The sequence below is a fragment of the Maylandia zebra genome, linkage group LG7, assembly GCF_041146795.1.
Source record: "Maylandia zebra isolate NMK-2024a linkage group LG7, Mzebra_GT3a, whole genome shotgun sequence".
NCBI classification, from domain to species: domain Eukaryota; kingdom Metazoa; phylum Chordata; class Actinopteri; order Cichliformes; family Cichlidae; genus Maylandia; species Maylandia zebra.
The window spans coordinates 46,194,339-46,216,186 of NC_135173.1; the positions used below are offsets into that span (position 1 = coordinate 46,194,339).

General features: G+C 39.5%; 2 protein-coding genes across 5 annotated transcripts in view; both read left to right on the top strand.

The window, feature by feature from the left end:
* The window catches only part of pdlim5b (PDZ and LIM domain 5b), a 38,428-nt gene extending 27,845 nt beyond the window's left edge, over nucleotides 1-10,583 (top strand). For 2 of the 4 annotated variants that reach the window (XM_004538080.3, XM_076886500.1), the window contains exons 6-13: nucleotides 1,387-1,541; nucleotides 2,346-2,373; nucleotides 4,667-4,830; nucleotides 8,238-8,418; nucleotides 8,604-8,784; nucleotides 9,152-9,272; nucleotides 9,346-9,461; nucleotides 9,575-10,583. In XM_004538080.3, the coding sequence (XP_004538137.1) occupies nucleotides 1,387-1,541; nucleotides 2,346-2,373; nucleotides 4,667-4,830; nucleotides 8,238-8,418; nucleotides 8,604-8,784; nucleotides 9,152-9,272; nucleotides 9,346-9,461; nucleotides 9,575-9,664 (1,036 nt within the window). In that variant the 3' untranslated portion in view covers nucleotides 9,665-10,583. Of the gene's footprint in view, nucleotides 1-86; nucleotides 110-1,048; nucleotides 1,076-1,386; nucleotides 1,542-2,345; nucleotides 2,374-4,666; nucleotides 4,831-8,237; nucleotides 8,419-8,603; nucleotides 8,785-9,151; nucleotides 9,273-9,345; nucleotides 9,462-9,574 lie in introns of all 4 variants that reach the window. The other 2 variants (XM_076886501.1, XM_076886502.1) reach the window with 2 other exon arrangements.
* Nucleotides 10,584-11,023: 440 nt separating this feature from the next.
* The window catches only part of bmpr1bb (bone morphogenetic protein receptor, type IBb), a 59,182-nt gene continuing 48,357 nt past the window's right edge, over nucleotides 11,024-21,848 (top strand). Inside the window, exons 1-5 of the mRNA XM_004538076.4 lie at nucleotides 11,024-11,149; nucleotides 15,921-16,002; nucleotides 16,240-16,301; nucleotides 16,865-16,934; nucleotides 20,191-20,344. The gene's annotated coding sequence lies outside the window, so the exon portion shown is untranslated. The remainder of the gene's footprint in view (nucleotides 11,150-15,920; nucleotides 16,003-16,239; nucleotides 16,302-16,864; nucleotides 16,935-20,190; nucleotides 20,345-21,848) is intronic.

Here is a 21,848-nt window from a genome sequence, read left to right on the forward strand (position 1 = left end):
TGAACTATACTTGTTCTTTCCGACTTGTCTATTTATGTTCCTTATGGGCTTCAATTATTTTCCATATACCCTTTCTTTACCCACAGGAGGAAGAAGAGACAGATACCAAGTTAGTGCAGTGAATGATAAAGTAGCTTTCTAACCATGTGGAATGTGATTATAGCCTTTACATCTCTCTACTTTATGATTACCGAAGGCATGCTGCTTGCACCTCTTTGACCTAATCCTCACAAACCTTATGTTTCTATTCATTAAATTACCATACTTGCTTATTTCAAGGTCCAAGGAACTGTGAAACCCTGTAAATAACCAATCTCTGATTCTAACCCCCACACGACACCCAGCCAGGAGGTCACTTCATACTGTTAATTATTATTTTTTTAGTAGCATCAGGCTCTGTGCTGGTTAATACCGTGTTTACACCCAGTGAAGTCTGGCCTGTCATCACACTGGGCCTCTTAAGTCACTCAGCTCTGCATCTGTCTGGCTCCATCTGCTACTGTGTTTATTCAAGGCCAATCAAATCACAGCCAGTGTATTGTGTTTTGGTTGAGAATAGCCTGTTTTGTGCGCTTTTTGATCGCACCGTGTCTCCTCTCTCTTGAAACAAACACATAGTGGAGCAGCTTACATAAACTTGGGCTTTTGACATTCAATCGACCCAAAGCTTAGACCAGTACTCGAACACTACACTTATTGTATTCCAGAGTGCGGTAAAATTAGTTTGGGTGGAAAAGACGAGCCCTTAATTCGAGAGCACATCACTCCCATCTTGTGGTGAATTGTGGTCATTGTCGTTTCTCAGTCACTCCCTGCTGTTAACATGCAGCCCGTGTGTTGAATTAAACTGTTTTTGGCTTCTCTTAACTCGTGTCATCAAGCATTAGACATTAAGCAGAGTTTTTAAGGACGTTTCATAGATTTTATTCACTGGCTGACTTTTACTCCAATAGTGAAATGTAGAAAAATCTGGGCAGTGCTTTAACTTTCAGATCATTTCTGTCCTTGTTCCTTTTCTCCTCTGTACATTCTCATTGCTCGCCTGCAGAACTTCACCTCCAGCTAGACCTCGGAGGTAAAAATCGAATAGCTTTTAGGTCACAGTGTGAAACCTGCATCTACAAGCTGCACCTTCTATTGATACTGACTCAGTACTGAGCTTTTTGCACATGTGTGCACAGCGTGTGTGTTGGTTGCCGTGATGGCAAGAGTGTTACACCTCAAGTGTGCATTTAAAATGGTTTGACTGTGTTAAATATTCGAACTTGTACTAAATTCATTATTTGTGTTATGTCGGGCAGAGATTATCCTCCTTGATGCATGTTTAAAGCACAAAAGTTTACCACGTCCTTAATATGATTTCTTCTTATTTGTTTAATTATAAAGGAAAGCCGCTGTGCAGCCTGAGAATCATTCATCCCCACTAAGTGATGCCAGCAAGAAGCGTCTGATTGAGGACACAGAGGACTGGCACCCACGAACAGGCACCTCCCAGTCACGCTCCTTCCGTATCCTGGCCCAGATGACTGGCACTGAGAACGGTGTGTACCAAAATAAAATGCTGAAACTAGCCGGACATTATTTTAGGAACCAGGAAATACTGTAAGGATCAGTTCAGTGTTAAATTCCAGTTTCTAAACCACTGCTTGTAATTGCAATTTAATTAATTGTATTATATTTATATTATATAGTATATTTATACTTTCTTTCAAGCTAACTTCTAGTATAATATTTCAAATAACAGCATTTTTATACTCGGACTTCTATTGCTGGTGTAGATTATAGTGATTTTGCAGCTTCCTCAAATAATAGAAAAAAGCTTTCATCACCATATGATTGATTTATTATTTCATATTACAGTTTTGACTGTAAGTGACATTTGATGTTACATGAGCAGGCTGTGGTTTGGGCTTTTCCTCCAGCTCTAAGGGTAGTGCGTGCAAGTGTTTGTGGATCACTTCAGATGCATGATGACATTTACAGTGGCTCACTTCAGTGAAGTAAGATCAGATGTCTTTTCCCTCTAATTTTGTCAGGCACACTTACCAGACTGGTGTGAAACACATGTGATTTGTTGTGTGTGGTGTGTCTGCAGCTGAGCAACTGGAGAATAGTTCAGGAAGTCTTATCACAAAATGAGCCTAAAATAGGTTCGAGTAGAGGTAAAGCTACAACCTTTAGAAAGCTGAGCGTAAAACCTGGCCTTGCCTTCCTTCAGAAGCTGATAAACTTTATGTCCACAGCCCCTAAATTATAAAAGCATGTGTCTTCATATATGTTCACTGACTATTTAATCCACATTCAGCTTCATTTTCATTGGTGTTTTTGGTTATTTTCTGTTGCAGAACAAACCCCAGACAACAGTGGAAAGAAGTAAGTACTGTAATCTTATTTGGTGTATGTTTGAGGGTCCCCCCCCCTGTCTGGTTTCATTTTTCTCACTGTCTGGGTGTCTGCGTTTTGAGTACTTTTGCAGGAAGAAATGCATCTGCTTTGGCAGTTGTACTGTTATAAGAAGTTCTTGATCACAGAGGTTTTGGATTCAGAATTGGCCCTCAGAATAATTGTATAAGCATACGGACGAGCCTGTGATTTAAAGTAAAGCACTGATTTCCTGATCTTAACGCTCGAATTATTCTTAATTTGGAGAAGCCAGTTTCAAAGCTCTTGGGGGGGAAGATGGGTGAGTGGAGACAGCCACTGGCTTAGCGTAGGCCGTGATTTCTACGGCTTTTCTCATGTTGAAGTTGAGTTAATCCGCAGTAAACACAGTCTGCCCGCTGTACCAGAACCCCAACCAACCAGTGTGTCATTCACTCTGCGCGTTGTGGGTTGTTAAATGGTACGTGGGTAAAAGCACCTCTGCCAAGAAGAGATTCTTGCTCTCCTTCTGTTAGTGACATTTAATTCAGAGAACTTTTCTTAAGGGAGAAGTGACTATTACACATCTGCTTTGTTTAATTAATAAAAGTTTATAAAGAGTAGGTTTTCTATACTTCCTTAATTCATGCCTTTGCTTCCTTGCTTGCATGTGTTATCTTTACTTAACTTAACCTTTCAACCTTTCCCTGTTCTCTTCTTTTCTTTAATCCTTTCTCGCGGGGCAAATCAGATTGAACAAGTTGGACCCAGAAGTTATAGGACACAAGTACAACAAGCTGAGAGACTGGCATCATGGCGTTTCAGCACGAGTGCTAAATGTGTAGTAGAAAAGGGTTTGTTTTGCTTAATGCTTTATTTAATTTTGATTTTTGATTAAATTTACATTGTCGGCCTTTGCGCAGCAGCATAGTTGCACCTTTCATTTGGCAAACTCTTTTAAAATGTCCAATTCTAAAGTAACACGAAAACACACTATGTTGCAAAAATAGTTTTAAAGTATATTTTTTCTGGTGACATGTAATTTAAATATGTAAATGATTCATGCATGGAAGTACATGTGTTTGACTGAACATGAAGCACAGCACGATTCTGTAGTGTATAGTATGCGTTTCTGTAGTGAGTTGTTCATATCTGAGCCTCCACTCTTAATCTTATTCCGTATCATTCTGAGCATTTTCTGTGTCTTTTTCTTGTATTTTCTATACTAACCTAAGTGATATTTGTCCACCTTGTATGATTTTACCTCAATAAACTTCTTTCTGTATTGCTCTTGATCTTTTTCCACTCTTTTCTTCTTTTATTCTTCTGTGATGGAAAAAGGCACTTTGCCAGTAAGAAATTTCCAGTTTTTGAATGTGTGTGATGTGAAAGAATTTTCTGTACATGAAGAATTTAAATTAAAATTTCCAGTCATGTAATAAAAACTCCACAATTCTGCACCTTGTAGGGCATTAGTTTAAGCACAACACAAATGCTAAATGCTCCAAACCAGTAAAATGACAAAACTTATGCTGCTCACACTCAATCATTTGGAAGTAGCTACGCAGCCTCTTAATTCCTATGGAAGCAGTAAGGATGTTTTGTTTTCTGCAGAACTGTATTGCATTACATTATTCAAAATGGCATCCAGTTTGAAACAGTTAACTATTCTTCATGATGCTTGTCACTAGAAGAACTTCTCGGTGTAGTTTTACTTGGATTGTTTTTTATGAGTTACTGGTCATTCAAACGGTAACACATTACAGACAGCATAAGACAGAGAAAACACATTGGATTATGATCAAAACTACAGATAAACATAAAACCTCAAGTCTGTTGTAACACATAGACCTAGTTGTTTGATAAGATTCAATGTGATCTGGCTGAAAAATAATCCAGATGTACAAATTGTTAACCTGTTGGAGCAAAGCTGGTCTGCCGAGTGATCGCTAACTGGGATCCCTTGCCGTCTGTCACTGTCTCTCCAACGGTTGCAAGTTTTCTTACATCAAGGTAGACGTGGTTAAAATGGTTCCGTACACACATTCATTTTCAGGTCAAAGAAGACGGTTGATTATGCAAATGTGAGCCAGTGACTCATCATACTGCTAGTCATTAAAGCTTAAGGTGAAAACATGGTTCAGGTCTAACTATAGGTTAGGGCCAAACAAGTAGTAGTTATGGGTTTATACTGCATCAAAAAGTCAATGTAATGTCCTCTGAAGTCATGGAGAAATTACCGTGCACACATGCGTGCGTGTGTTTGTGTGTTGCTGAATTATGACATATGTATATCTGTTTTTAGTGAGTCTGTTGAGAAAACCAATCCCACTGTGCACACCTCACCTGCAGCGAAAACATACTCCAAACCTGCAGTGGCACCCACAAATGGCAAGGTTGTCCCTGCTTCCTCATTTAAAAGTCCTGCAGCCCAGAACAAAGCCCCCTATCAGCCTGGAGCTCCATCAGGTAGAGTAACATCCTGTACAGAAATCCTCCCCTTTCTTTTCCTACTTCTGTTGTTTACAGCCACTTACACGGTTCTGCTTCTGCCTTGAACATAGATCACGTGATGTAGTTGTTGCTTCTAGCCTACAGATGGCAGCACCCATTCATCTTATCTGACACCAAGCTATTTAAGATTATGAGATCCATAACAGCCAGAGTTATTCAGTTAATGTGCTTAGATTATTGGCTTTTCCTAAGATCCCCTTAGCCAAATAGATTGTGAAAGTGATGTTTTATAGGTTTTAGAGGTTTTATTCTGCTCTTTATTATTTTTTTTTTAATTCATATTTTTATTAAGGTTTCAAAAGCAGGCATTCACAGTATGTACATCATGTAAGCATTCTTCATACTTAGGTTATCTGCCTTAAATACTGAAATAGTATTATAATTTACATCCAAGTCATAAGGGAAGAATACTTACAACGATAGAAGTAATTGAAACCATCACATAATCCGAAAATCAAAAAACAAAAAACAAAACTAACAAACCTAAGAAAAGAGAAAAAAAAAAAAAAAAAAAAAAAAAAAGAAACAAAAAACAAAAAACAAAAAAACAAAAAACAAAAAAAAACACGGATGTGTTGGTATGGGGTGATCCTATAAATATATATACATACATCATAATTATTGGTTTGTAATAGTAAAATCTGGCCTATGAGGCGTGATATATTTAACCCAGTTTTCCCAATATGATGTAAATTTCTCCAGCTTGTGATTAACAGAAGCTGTTATCTTTTCCATGTTATAAATTTCCATTGTGATTTCCATCCATGTACTTATGTTTGGGCTCTCTGGGGATAACCATTTTCTGGTGATATTCTTTTTACAGGCCACCAATAAAATATTTATTAAATGTTTATCATATTTAGGCCATTCCTGAGGTATATATCCAAAGAACATAGTCTTACTCTCGAGAGATTTCACGTTTAAAGATATCCTGTAAGGCATTATGTATTTCTCTCCAATAATCCCTCAAGATTGAGCAGTCCCAGAAAATATGGTAATGATTTGCACTTTGATTTCCACAGTTCCTCCAACAAGCAGGGGGGGTTATCATCATAATGAGACTTCTGAGAAGGTGTTATAAAGTATCTAATTAGGCACTTCCAGCCAAATTCCCTCCACTTTTGTGAGCTGGTACACATCCACTGATATCTCCATATTGCCGTCCATTTTTCCTCTAATATTTTTATCCCTCCTTCCTTCTCCCATTTTGTTCTAATATATGAAGTCGAATGTGGTTTCAAATCCATTAGACCCTTATAGAGACATGATACAATTCTATCAATAGTTTCTGAGTTATAGCTTTTTATAAACAGTTCCATCAAGCGTGTGTTTATCATTGTTACGTTTCTCATCTTCGTGTCGTGCCTTAACTGCAGATATCGATAGAAGTCTTCTTTTTCTAATGAAAATGTTTTTCTAAGCATGTCAAAGCTGAACAATTTTCCATCCTTCATTATACTGCACAGGGCTGTTATGCCCTTACCTGTCCAGTCCTTGAATCTAGAATCCAGTTCATTAGGTTTGAACTCTGAGTCGTAAGCACACCATTTAAGAACTGTAATATTGGTCTCGAGTTTATATTCCTTTATAATAGTTCTCCATGTTTTAAGGGTCCTTTTCACCCACATGTTATCAGTATTTTTTATATAGGTTTGTAAGTTATTGTCAGCTAGAGTTGCCTGAATAGGTATAGACAGCATTTGTTCCTCAATGGTTTTCCATTGGGCAGTGTATGATTGGTTACACCAGCATATTATTGCTCTCATCTGCGCTGCAAAATAATAATATCTGAGGTCAGGGAGGCCCCATCCTCCCTTTTGCTTAGCCAGCTGTAGTGTTTTAAGGCGAACCCTTGGTCTTTTACCTTGCCATATATATCTAGATAACATTTTATCCCACTCATTAAATTGACTTTGGTTAATCTCTATTGGTAGGGTTTGAAATAGATACAAAAATCTTGGCAATACATTCATTTTAATAGAATCAATTCTTGAATTAAAACTAAAGAAAGGAATTAAATTCCATCTTACTATATCTTCCTTTATTTTTTTGTATAAGGGTAGGTAGTTCTGTTCGAATAGTTTTGTAAGGTCTTTCGGTAAATTTATGCCTAAATATTTAAAACACTCCGTTTGCCATACCAGAGAGTAGCTACATTTTATTTCTTCTGGTGGGCTGTAGTTATATGAGAGTAGCTGGGTTTTACCTATATTAATTTTATAGCCTGATAATTGGCCGTATTGTTCAAATGACTGCATCAGCTTGGGTAAAGAATATGTTGGGTGTCCAAGGTAAATCAAAATGTCATCCGCGTAGCAAGCCAGTTTATATTGTGTCCCTTTGATAAAAATTCCCTTAATGTCCTTATTTTGCCTGATGGATTGAGCTAGTGGTTCCAAGTATAGTGCAAAAAGTAACGGTGACCATGCACAGCCCTGTTTATTCTGCTCTTTAAATACAGAAAACCCTGGCATGAAAACTTTAGGAAGTAATGCAAATTTTCTTTTTGTTGAAAGGAATCAGCCTGTGATCATTATTATCAATCCAGCTGTATGATAAAAGCATGCTGTCGCACATGAACAGATGCACTGTGCATCCAAAAGTATTTCCCTGGAAGCCTTTAAAAACATCTGCTGAAAGGTTCCTCAGAGGGAGAGAGAGCAGGAGGCGACACAGTGAGGTCTTTGTTGACTGTTATTTATCAGATTAACAAGTGCCTGAGTTCAAGTAAACAAGCACATATCTGTGAAAGGGGGCCGAGTATGTGGAATGTGCCATGCATCATTCAGATTTACAGTGTTTATAAGTTAAATGTATCATTTTCACAATTTAAATTTCTGCACATCATCATCATCACATCAGAATCATTTTTCATTGTGTTTGGATTAAAAGCTTTTCTATGCCTGTTTTCTAAAGCTGTGAGGAGGGCAGAGATAAAATCACAGCCACAAAAACAGACTGAGGTGAAAGAGCTGCTGCCTAAAAGGAAAATATTTTCCCCAGCTTTAAAAGTCTCACTGTCCTTTGTGTTTAAAGACCTAAAAATCTCTTCCAGTAAGAATCAGTTTCTGTTAAAAACCGTTCTGTTTTTCCAGGTGTCTTGGAATTTGTTTGCCTCAGTAGGAAAATCACAGTTGGGTGGCTCTGTCCAAGCCTGATCTGTCATGGTTCAGGCACTGAAGTCATTAAAAAATTCCCATTCCTCATCCGACCACACACACCCCTAACCTCTTCTTTTCTGTTAACTGCATCTAGTAACTACTAGTTGTTTGTTCACTTTCATTTTGAAACATAAACCAGGACTTTATCTTTTTTCTTTTCGTTTTCTTCAGTCATCTGACCCATAGCTTTTTCTCATTTAGGTTTTCCTAAGGGTGGAGCACTTCCTTCATTTGGCAAAATCACCAATCCTGCTCCAAAAGGACCAGACCGCCCCACCCCGCGGCCACATCCTGAGGACCTCAACTCTCTGGTACAGCGTGCTGAGCACATCCCAGCTGGTACGCGGACCCCAATGTGCTGCAAGTGCAACAATATCATCAGGTACGTCAGAAAAACTGCATTCGGCAAAGGAGCTTTGGAACAGTAAAACATTCTTCATCAGCTACATTTACATTTAAATAAGTCTAAAGGTCTGTACAGCCTACAGCTTATTATGCAGAATGTTTATGTAAAACTCCTCAAGTGGTGCTTTGCTTATGTTTATGATCTGTGCTCAATCCCACCAGGGGACCATTCCTTGTGGCCATGGGTATGGCATGGCACCCTGAGGAGTTCAACTGCGCTCACTGCCGCTCCTCCCTGGCAGACCATGGATTTGTAGAGGAGGGGAACAAGGTGTACTGTGTGCAGTGCTATGAGCAGTTCTTTGCTCCCACCTGCGCCCGCTGCCAGCAGAAGATTCTGGGGGTGGGTTAAAGTGTCTTTGTCCGCTTTAACTAGAAACTCATATTACCCTCCACTCTATTCCAGGAAATGAAGCAAACACTGATCAAATCCACTGAAGTGTGTGTGATTGCACATTTAAAAATATACAGCACATACTGTGTGTTGACATATATTCAAAAAAAGAGCTGTAATATGATTGTAGCACATATACATATGTAAGCTGTAGCTAACTTTCCTTAATATTGTTAACTGTGTACAATCATGTGTTTATAGCAGGAGCTGCTATCCATCTGCTAACACTGAAATAGTCACTTTATTTTAATTCATTTTGTCGTGATAAATACAAAAATGATTCAAAAGTGTTTAATTTGATATCTTTTCTCCACAGGAGATCATGAATGCCCTGAAACAGACCTGGCACGTGTCCTGTTTCGTCTGCTCGGCCTGCCACCTCCCAATCAGAGGCAACACGTTTCACATGGAGGACGGACAGCCATACTGTGAAAAAGGTTAAGCGATGTTTTGTAAAGAAAATAAAGACAATGTCTCGTTCAAACAGACTAACATTTGCTGTTCACTCAGACTACTACAACCTGTTTGGGACCAACTGTCATGGCTGCGACTTCCCCATTGAGGCAGGGGACAAGTTCTTGGAGGCTCTAGGATTCACCTGGCACGACACCTGTTTTGTGTGCACGGTATGTTCAGGAGATTAATTCTCTGTGCAACAAGAGCTGGAAATCCACATAAGTAAATACTGCCAATGTCGCATTAAGTAAACCAACTATATTATGTTTGTTTCTCTCTGCAGGTGTGCTCTACTAACCTGGAGGGTCAGGCATTCTTCTCCAAGAAAGACAAACCTTTGTGCAAGAAACACGCCCACACCGTCAACATCTGAGCTGACCTTCTGTGAATATACATAAGAGAGAGAGGGGGCATCAGTTTGCAGCAAGTTATATTTCAAGCAAATGTTAAATATGTTCTTGATTTAAACAAAAATAAATAAATAAACTGGATTACTGGCATTCTTTAATAATAATAATATTTGGTCAGAGATTCCACTGTAAGCTTCATTCTGTGCTCTAGTATTGGTATTAGCTATTATCATTAGTTATGTCACATAACTTTTAATAGAATATGCAAGAGTAAATTCAGTGCACTGTTGACTTCTTTGTCAGTTCCGTATCTACACCGATGCATTTTTAATACCCGTGTGGTGGTGGTGGTGTGCTGAAGATGAGAAAAAATTAGTTTACAGGGTTTAAAAATTAAGCTTATTTAACTTTAAATAATAATAAAAACAAAGTATATTTTAGACAGGGATCACTCAGTCTGGCAAAACAATGGGAAATATTATTAATAGTAATTTTTAGTAAAATCTTTAAATGATGTGCTGTTTAGTTATCACAGTGAAATGAAAAAACCAGGCAGTAACCTATTAAAATGTGCAATTTATATATTGTGCGTTCATTTTATTATTGATGCATCCAGGAGTATTTTGAAAAAACTTGCTAATGTCAAGTGAATAAAGTGGGGACATCCAGCTGTTTCTGTTCATGTTGTAAAGTCTATACTTCAGTAGTTAAATGTTTGAATGAGCATGCTTCCAGTGGTATTGAACCAGCTCCTGGCATTAAAACACATTTTATTTTTCCTATTTTGTGCTAAACCATTCAATCACAGTTTTGTGGGATTTTCAGGTTACCAAAAAACAATTTTAAAATATATTTTCAAAAGTGGAGTTCTGCTGTCAGGTTTTGGTTTGTTTGTTTTGCACACCTTCTATGCATTCATTGAAATAAAACAGTCCAACATTGGCTGCCATGCATCATTTCAAAACCATGTTATTCAATTCTTTTGCACCGGACGCTAGATCAAAACTGTTGTTGTTTATGCTCTGTTTATGAGACGTTAGATGGACAGAAAGCATTGAGACGAGTGTGTGATGTATCACTGCTTGATATGTGTCTGCTATAACTATTATTATGAGGGGAAGCTTAAGAGGCAGGCAGACGGGCACCATGCACTTAAACTTCAGTAAGAAATTTAAGTAGCTTACAAATGTCTGTATAAGAATTAAAGAAACTATACTTGGTCTTCTGTCTTGTAACTGCTATAGGCTAAAAAGTGTGAGAGATTCAGGAATAACTGAAAACATATCCAGTGATATTCAAATAACTGCAGGAGCTCAGGTTATTGCCATTCTCCAAGACGTCAGAGGTGGGAGCTGTGGGACACGAGATTTAAGCAGCCTCCAAAAACTATCGGTAGCCTACACTTGGAAAACTCCAGACGTAGAGGCGCATGGGCACAAATAAGAGACCAGAGTAGATCTGAAATCAGGACCGGCTGGGATTTTATTGTGCAGCTTTAAGAAGAGACGGTAAGTATACTTTTGTCTCTGTGGGAGCGCAGTTTCAGCTGCACTGGAAAGTACTCGTGCAGTGGATGTCCAGACTTTCGTCAGTGAAACCCGGAGGGGTCCGTGATTTGTTTTCCGTGCTGCTGTTCAAATGAATTCAGCCGAAATGCTTATTTGGCTCCCTACGAGGGGGGTTATTTAGTGGCAGCAGCTGCGGGCGATCTGCGCGACGCTGGACAGCGTTATTGGTGGAGTCTGTGACGGTGCTGATGATGCTTAAATTGATCGCGGCGGTACATCTTTGATGCCTGATCAGATGGATTATGATAAGAGACAGCTGTTTTAATCCACTGAGTAAAGTTGTTATCAAGGTCTCCCCTGTTAAATTCGACAATTTGGCCAATTTTGCGAAAGATATTCAAAGTTGTTTTCATTGCATTGATTATGACGGTCATCTTCATCACCAGATAAGGTTAGCCCAGTAGTTCACTTATAATATATTATTGGTGCTTAATCTGACTTATTAAACTGATTACATATCAAAATCAAATTGGGTCAACTCCATCAGCTGATAAAGATCATATGATATAACAGAGGTGTGGACTCGAGTCACATGACTTGGACTCGAGTCAGACTCGAGTCATTAATTTTATGACTTTAGACTTGACTTGAAAAAATGTTCTAAGACTTGTGACTTGACTTGGACTTTTACACCAATGACTTGGGACTTGAATTGGACTTGAACCGGTTTACTTGAAAAGACTTGATATTTTACCCCAAATATAAAATTTAACATGCATATTATATAGAGATTGAAAATGTGACGTCATTCACGGGTAGAACCGCAAAGGATTCTGGGAACTCGTGGCAAGCGGTACTAGCGCACGCAGGCTTTCAATTAAAATCAGTTATACAGCGATAAAAAGAAACACAAAAATGTCAAGAAGCTGTTGTATTATTAACTGCAATAGCCGGTCGCATGACAGCCACGGGAAGCCGACGGGTAAAGAGATCGGTTGTTATCGGATTACGTCGTTGAAGAGAAATTGTTCAAGCCATGTTTCCGAAGTAACAAAGAGGCAACGGATGGCCTGGATTGCAGCCATTCAAAGATCAAATATAACGTCCCAGAACACTCCAGCTCACAGGTTAGTCTGCTCCAAGCATTTACACGAAGGTCAGTGTTTTTTAGTAGTTAATACGTCATTTTCATAACATAATTGGTGATATAGGTTACAAGCAAGTCTGGCGCTGAACAGAAATTGTTGCACTATGCTCCTTTATTTATTGTGCATAAATAGTGAATTGTCCTGACACAATATTGCGTTTCGCTTCTGTTATTATGGTACATTGACAAAAACATATACTTTTATTCACAGGATAAAACAGGTTTTTTGTATCACTAATTGCCCAGTACGATTACAGCATACAGTATTATTGTCACTGCTACATTTCTGTGATGGGTACCAGAAATTATTTCCACTGCTAATTAATTACCGTTGAGCTCAAAGGTCCTATTAATAAACGGTTAAGGAATGTGTATTTATGATGACGATTTGTGAGACTGGTAAACTTATGATACGTACGATGGTCTTTCGTTCTACACGGTGCATTTCAAGATCCTGCACCCATCCGTCGGTAAACTGTACCTGGGCTTGTTGCAGTGACCTGAAGTTACTAAACTTCATGAGTGTATGCACTCACTCCAAGAACCGTATGATTATAAATATGCATATAAATATGCTAAGATGAGATAGCTGACTTCATCTAACTAGCAAATGTTTTCCAGGCTACGTTGGTGATACAGTTTTTTTTTAATGTGTATGATATTTTTGTCATGCGATTTTAAAGCCGGTCCTACAACCGCATCCAAGAATAACATGCAGCTTATCTCAGAACTGTCGGTGAAAATTATTCTTGGAGCTAGGTTTAATTGAGCTGCATTTTAAAGAGGTGCAATTTGTGTATATTTTCTAAGTTCACTATTTTGTCATGTGTTGAGAAAAACACAGATTTAAAAATTACATGGTCTAATATTTACATTTAGCATAACTGCAACATTATTTTTTCGTTTGTTTTTTTTAAAGACTCGAAAGGACTTGAAATTCAAAGTTTCAGACTTGTGACTTGACTCGGACTTTTACACCAGTGACTTGAGACTCGACTCTGACTTGCCTGACATTACTTGAGACTTGACTTGAGACTTGAGGATAAAGACTTGAGACTTACTTGAGACTTGCAAAACAATGACTTGGTCCCACCTCTGTGATATAATCAAAGTCTATGTAATAATGTAATCACTGTGACTGATTTGATTTGCCACTGTTGTACTTATTGATCAGCTGGGATGTAGATAATGCAAGGGGAATAAAATACGTAGATTTACACTGCCTCTATGACTAGAGGTAGATTGAAGGTATTAACAGTTCAATGCAATTTTACTTATATGCCACGAAATCACAACGACAGTTGCCTCAAGGTGCTTGATATTGTAATGTAAAGACCCTTCAATCAGATAACCAGCTATGAGCAAGCACTTGGCGACAGTGGGAAGAAAAAACTCCCTTTCAACAGGAAGAAACCTCAGGCAGAACTAGGCTCAGGGAGGGGCGTCCATCTGTAGCTGAGGGGAGGAAGTGTTAAGATTCAATATTGAGGAAGGGTACAAGAGGTGATCGAAAAATAACCACACTGGTCCGGCCGGGTGAAGTCAAACGAAGATTTTAATGAATACACGCGTGGGAAGACAACTCTGTACGCAGACAGGAAGTAGTCTTCGACTTAATCAAAGCATGAACAGATATTTTATAGCATCAGGGTTTGTTTACTGACGCCCCTTCATGCGTCACAGATACATTTTATACATAGATCAGATCAACATCATCATGACTTTTCACCTAGAAAATCATCTTCTATTTTCATGGCTAGCCCTTCCTGTCTACCTTTCAGTTCTTGTCTTGTTCCTCTTTCTTGCCGAGACACCAAGAAACGGTTCCTCTTTTACCAAGACAATTTTGCAGTTACAGCCAAACATAACTAACCTCTCCTCTAAATAAATCTAATTTAAAGTGTGTGTGTGTGTGTGTGTTGACCTCACATGCTCTTTGTGTCACCTCTTCACCTACTGTCTGTGTCTCGTCCTCAAATGCTCTTTCTCAATTCACCTGTTGCACTTCTGACCTTTTACCAGACCAGAAGCTCACTGAGACTATGTGTATGTCTTCTACTAAATAAATGTTTTAATCAAGAACCTCTACTAAAACCTTAATATAAAATGATAAAGCTATCTGTTACATTGTTAAAGCCTCGTCTTAGCCTGCGGCTCAAAATAACTTCCTGCTTCTTTCTGCATACAACTTCCTGTCAGCCTGCAACTCAGTCTTTCTGAAAGAGACACTGTTTAAACCTTGGAATGCAATATCCATGCTGCAAATTATATTATTAATGCAATAACAATTATTTAACAATAGCAGTAAAATAATTTCCCTCCTCGACAGAAGACAGGACAAATGACGAGCTGTGGAAGAGAGTCAGAGATAAATAATCACTATTGATTAAATGCAGAGTGGTGTATAAAGACCTAATGAGTAAAGAAGAAATACTCATGGGAATCCCCCAGAAGCCTATACCTATTGCAGCATAACTAAAGGATGATTCAGGGGCACTTGATCCAGCCCTAACTATAAGCTTTATTAAAAAGGAAAGTTTTAAGCCTAGCCTTGAGAGTAGAGTAATGAGAGTGGCTGTCTCCTGAATCCAAACTAAGAGCTGGTTCCAGAGAAAAGGGCCCTGAAACCTGAAGGCTGTGCCTCCCATTCTAATTTTAAATATACCATGAACCACAATTAAGCCAGCAAATCTGAGAGTGAAGTGCTGTGTTGGGATGATATGGTACCATGAGGTCTTTAAGACATGATGGGGCCTGATTATTCAGGAGCTTGTATGTGGGGGGCTGTTCTCTCTGTGAGAGTTCAGTGGCATAGGGTTGATGGAAATACTTGACCACTGAACGGATGACACAAAGTAAACTGTCTATGACATCGTCTCATGTTTACACGACTATCTCTGAGCCCGGTGGGAGCAATACACCTCATTCAGGCCTGTGGTGTAGTCTTGGAACACAGCAGCCCCTCTAACTCTCTACAAGACAGAGAGGCTCTTTGAGGCACAACAGAGTGAGTGTTTATTGGTAATATTAAACTCACTGAGAGTGATCAAACCACCGCCCACCACCCGGTTCTTGCCCTGGCTCTGCCCCTGGCAGGAGTCACGCCTGTCCTTAGGCATGATGGTATGTCAAGTGAGGGTGGCTGGCAAGGCAGCCCTTTGTGGTCTACCGCAGACTCCTGCTACAAGTGTTTCAGTGTGGTGGACTCTCTGGCACTGATGACTAACACAGTGTGTGTATATTCTACTTGTTAGGCCTGTTATGCAGCAGCATGAGGGCTGCCCTGTCTGTGAAAAATGTCAGATGGAGTTCCCACAGAGCTCTGTATGGACTGCAGTGTTGACTAAGAGTAATTAACCAATAGATTTCTTCATCTGGTTGATTGAAACCTTCACGGGTGGAAATGGGTAGCAATGATGAGGAATCACAAGTGATGGATATGTGGCTTTAGACAAATCAGAATTTTAAATCAAATAGCATCATATTTACGTGTGTGGTGCACATAAATGCACAAACACTCCTAATCACTGTGGTTAGATACTGGCCTATGTCTGGATTTGTCCACAGGGCTAAACTTAGCAAGCTGCGACCTTTCACCTCAAGTTTCCTCCCTTATAATTACAGGAAGCAAGGACAGCCAATCCAGGCAGAGATCACTGCCGCATATTAACAAGCTTAATAGGAGCAGTATTTGAGGACCGCACAGGTAATGACCGAATATGTGGGAGGAGGGAGAAGTTTTTACCTATAAAGTTTTGTCAGGACTGCAGAAGAAAAGCAATAATGAAGACTTTAGCTCATCACCTCACACTCATGTAACATGAGCACAGAGACAAATGGAGTATATCGAGATACAAACTTTCAGAGATCCAGTTACAGACAGGCTTTGCTCAATGCCTTTTCCAGCTGCCAGGACTTTATATGTTTTCATCATTTCTTTTAGCTTCTTCTCCTCTGTGTGCACTCCCTGAAGGAAGAGCATCTCACATCAAGAATTTTCCACAGGTATGGCTTTTCCATCTGCCATTCATTCACTCATATTTTGTCCGCTATTGTCTGTCTTCCCATCCTAAAATCTCCGTACTAAGCTTCTCTTTGAAACAGGAACAGTATTTAACATAGGTGGCACCTGGGAAGCTTTTCTCTCAGAAATCTTATCCTGCCTTAGTTAAATTCTTTATTTTAAATGATAAGTTTCTGTCGTCATTACCATTTGTAGATTTTTCCTATTACTCCTCTCTGGATATAATTAACCTGGAAGCACAGGTTACATGTTCCAATCTGAAATAGTCGATCTTGTTTCAGTTAGCTTAGATTCCCCTGGGACTTTGACAATTAATGCTAATTCACAAACACATAAGTACAAATGACCCACTCATCGTTTTATGTAGGGTTGCTGATGAAAGACTAATGAAGATGATGGGAGGTTGCCTGTAAGTTCATATTACTGGAGAAAAATAGGATTGTATTTAAAAAAAAAAAGAGCTGACCTGAGTTTGAAATTTAGTCTGCAGTTTTATGACAGACATATGAGCTTCTTCCAGTATTTCCACTTTTATTTCTTCCAGAGAAGGACAAGTGCTGAAGCTCTGGCTGGGCACGGTGACAGGATGCTTTCTGATGCCCTGGGTTTGGATGGTGAGTCAAACTCTCATGCACTCTCTATCCATGTGCCTGAGAACATTTCTTATAAATGGAATGACATAGTATCTGTTTATATGCACATGACTGACTGTAAAACCGAGCTCTTTTGTTAAATGGGAACTCACAAATGTAAAGTTGAGTGGTCTCACTTGAAGCTCCACACCGATAATATTGTGAAGAAAATGTAATCCAAAACTAAAAGCTGTATTGATCACGATAGGCTGTTTTCCTGGAGTTAGAGGTAGTATTTGACAAAGCTCATCGTGTGTGTGTGTGTGTGTGTGTGTGTGTGTGTGTGTGCAGTTAGCCTCCAAAGTGGCAGGCTAATTGACTTTCTGCTCGGCCTGTTGATAGGCTATGTAAAATAAACCGCTCTGACTATAATAGAATCCTGTTTTCTCCACTCAAGTTTTGGGTCAGGCTCAGACTCCCTCTACTGACCTGTCTAACTGAAATGAAGATCAACATCTGATATAGTGTAGTAAATTTTAGACACTCTCAGAAACACACCTGAGTAAATTACTAGAGCACTGTATTTATGAATGTACCTTCTCATAAAAATAAGACAAACAAAAAAAAAAGAAAGAAATTTAATTATGGTAACGTTAAGACAATGCTGAAACAAGGAAATAGACACAGAAATCCAAAAATGCCAAATGTAAGTATAAATGAATACCAGAAGAATTCATCAAATCCAATTCAAACAAGTGTATGTCATGTTATTTTCACCCTTTGATTCTGTCTTTGTGTAACCTGCTGTAGCCACAGCTGTAGTCTGAGTTCTTTGGCAGTTGTTTGTCTGTATCACAACTGTGAAAGACACAGTCACAAAACCTTACAGGTGGTTAGTAAAAATGAAGGTGTGAAGATAGCCATGGTCTGACTGATGAGACAAGAGGACCCCTTTTCCACATTCCTTTTTAACTGTGAAGTACAATTTTTACCTCCCAGTATGATTTATCTTTATCCGGTTTACATTCAGCAGCCGCTTTGTTAGGTACACCTGTTCAACTGTTCGTTAATAGATAACAGTTTGTTCTCTACGCACTTTGTTCAGTGCATTTAGGCACTGTGTGTGTGCTTAAATGCACTGAGCTGCAGGTCAAGGCAACCTGCAAGCTGAGCATCAGAATGGGGAAGAAAGGTGATTTAAGCGAGTTTGACCATGCATGGCTGTTAGTGCCAGACTGGCTGGTCTAAGTGTTTCAGAAACTGCAGATCTAGTGGGATTTTCCCATCACTAGGGTTTACAGAGAATGTTCCACAAAAAAGAAAATAGTGAGTGTCAGTTCTCTGTGCAAAAGTACCTTGTTCATGCCACAGGTAAGAGGAGAATGTTCAAACTGGAGCAAGCTGATAGGATAGCAAGAGTTGAAATAACCACTCGTTACAACCAAGGTTTGCAGAAGATCATCTCTGAATGCACAAAACATCAAACCTTTAAGCAGTTGGGCTACAGCAGCAGAAACCACTCTGGGTGTCACTCACTGAGGTGGTGCCCTCAGTACCAACTGAGAACAATATAAAACCCACAATTTACTTGAGCAGATGCTGACCATGCCCATCCTTTTATTACCACAGTGTACTCATCTTCTGATGGATGCTTCCAGCAGGATAATGTGCCATGTCATCAAGCTCAAATCATCTCAAACTGGTTTCTTGAACACGACAATGACTTCACTGTACTCAAATCTCTCCATCGTCACCAGATCTCAATCTAATAGAGTGCCTTTTGGATGGAACAGGAGATTCACGTCTTGCACGTGCAACTAACAAATCTGCAGCAACTGTGTGATTCTGTCATGTCAATATGGACCAAAATCTCTGATGAATGTTTCCAGCAACATCTTGAATCTATGATGCAAAGAATTTTAGCAGTTCTCAAGACAAAAGGGAGGTGTACCTAATAAAGTGTCCGGTGAGTGTATAAAAACATGTAATACTCTTTCAGGATGGATGCGGTCTGAGAGCTCAGTGGCATTATGGAAGGTCATCTTGTGATTGATACTTCTACATATTTTCCTGCATAAAAAATATTTCAGCCTACTTGCATAGTGCATTTCAGCAATATAAACATATAGTAGCTCATGAATACATTTTTATATCTTTGCATCTTGGTTTCAGCCCTGAGTTGGCTTGTTGCATCGTTTAATTAGCATTCCTTTTACATTAAGCAACATTGAGCGTGCCACTGCAAGACCCGTCATACACAGCAAAATATGCTGATGCAGCTCCAAACCTGGAGTCCTTGTTTCAAGTGGTGTTCAGTCAGGGAGCTGAACCTGTGCAAGACTGTGAAAAATGGACTTCCTGCATGTAGAGAGGTCAATAATAGCCTGTATATGTGGGAAAGGATTGCTTGAACTCCTTCTGCGACAGTGACCTGCTGTCCGGAAAGAAAAGCGTCCTGAAGCCAAACGCCAGTTTGAGTTGGAGAGTAACTCACACCCATAAAGAATGTCAAGAATCTGTGTGTTAAAGTTCACAATGTATCACCATTTGCTGCTGGATCCTGGCAAATAAAAGACAGCTGTGTGAGTCTGCGTGGGTGGAAAAAAAGATGATACTAAAACAAAAAAATTACAGTTATGCAAATATTTTCTCCATTTTTGTGTGTATATGGTTCACATGTAAGTTCACACAGCTGATATGACACTGTCAGCACTTTCACCCACACATACAAGTCTGACACGCTGGCAGCTCGACAGCCTATAATTACACCCTAACTTACTGGTTTATTAAGAAAATACAGGTCAGCCGAGACCACCCAGAAACACAGTACGAGTCACCTGTTTCCATCGTGAGGGAACTTCGCTGTTTCACTTCAGCACCCAGCTGTGGCTCACTGTAATTTTGCTCATACAATATTGTCTCAAGGTCTCTGAAATATGTTTCATGGCGCTTGCCTTCTTTTCCTGAGAAGTTCATATTTCCTTATATGTGTATAAAGAGCGGGCTCTGCCTTTCACCTCGTTCAAAACATGTCACCCTGATCTCATTTGACAGTTTGATCTTTCAACATACTAATCTGAAAAGCTTTGTTCTACGGTCCTCAGCATGTCTGCTCTGCTGTCGACCTTTTTCTGCACCGCGTCTGATTAATAGGAAGCGACAGTGAGTGCCAGTCAGACTGCGAGAGGAGATGGAGAAACACATGAAATCAATTTCTGTCTCGTGCGTATTTTTCCTGCTTCCCAGCCCTTGATGACAGATTGCAAAATGGGTTTTGTGTGTGTCTTTTGTTTTTCAGCAGGTTTGGGAGAGGGCAGAGGGTATTCAGAGTCATACCTGTGAGGCAGTCTGCGAGGAAATGTGCTGACATCAGAGATTTGCATTTTAAAGCCAGGGGATAGAAGAGGAGGATACTTCAGCAGAAGAAGCTGAGTTTGCATAGATCAGATCAGGTGAGTCTGTATTCAGAATGACATCTCATATCAATGCTAATCTGTTAATTAAAGACCCAGTCTCATCCTGGAACATACGGTGAAGAATGAAGCGCTCTGTGTGCCGATGATTAAAAATAGCATTACCTTGAACCGCACGAGAAGATCCTGCCAAGATAAAGTGTTCCGCATTTGTCAGTCGCGTTCACAGCGTTTGGAGATTAATTGTTCACTTCACCATGTCGTCAGCTTCTGTTGTGATGTTTGGATCCCAGCTGCTCGCTCTGCTTTATTTGGAAACAAGCACACACATACATTGTTAGACACGACACACGGTGGATTCCCTGACAGGGTTTGGGATTAGTCGTGAGATTAGGGAATGAGCCAAAAGAGGTAACAGGTGACAAACTCGTGTCAACACTTCATGAAAAGCACTATAACCTCAGATTAAATAAACTACTGCAGCAAACAAAAGGTGAGTCAAGTTACTGTATGTTGCATGAGAGCAGGTACAAGCTGCCAAGCCTCGTTTGCTGAATATGTCTCTGGTGGACAGTTACACTTCAATGACACCTGTTGTCCTTTGTTAAAACTGTTTGCATTTGTGTTGAGCTGATATGGTTTTCAAGGCTTTCCCAACTTTTTTTCTTTTTTTTTTTGTGATCTGTTTTCCAGAAGAGATTATTTGTTCTGTGTGGAAGTTTATCGTGTATCACGTTACTCTGGAAATCTTGAAATTTTAACCGTTAAACCTTTTACAGCTACTCGCTGGCATTCAGCCTAATTTGACTCACCCAGGTAGTGGTGTTTGCAATTGCGATTAAGTTACTTGTTTTCTGTATTTGCGGCAAAGATGACTGATGACATCAGTGAAAGAAAAGCTCCAGGCTCCTCTAAATAAATTAGTTCAAGTTGCGTTGGGTCTGCCCTCAAGTGACGATATGGGAAACAACTAAAGCGACGCCTTTGGAAGACTCGTTGTTTTAAATGTGACTGCTTAGTAATATCAGCATATTTATTTTAGCCACCCAGCCTCACTGGCAACTCTGTGTGTATTTCAGTTCCAACTGTGGTCTAAAAAAAGACTTGATACAGACTCAGTGGAGAGTATGTCCTGCTTTCTAAATTAACGTCCAAGGGAAACACATTTTGGCCACATCAATCTTTCATTATTCTTTCATCTTTACTTACGGTTGTATCCAGACTCAGAAGAGACCGGCCTCTCTGCTTTGCTTTCCAAACCTCTTCTGTAGCTCTGAGAATTTTACGTAGGGCAGAGGCTGGATCAAATGACAATGCAAAGAAAGAGAGGGAGAGCAGAGAAGCTAGCTAACCTGCTACACGCTGGATTGTTATTGCAGGTGTTTAAGAGAAGTTACAGCTGTTAATTTATTCTGTGTGGTGACACATGTGGAGCTGCACGCACCAATGTTGCTGTGCCACAATGCACAGATCACATTTTAAGGATCAGGAGGTTACTTGGTTTCTGTACTCTACTGCTTCAACCTTTTTACTGACCTTGTTA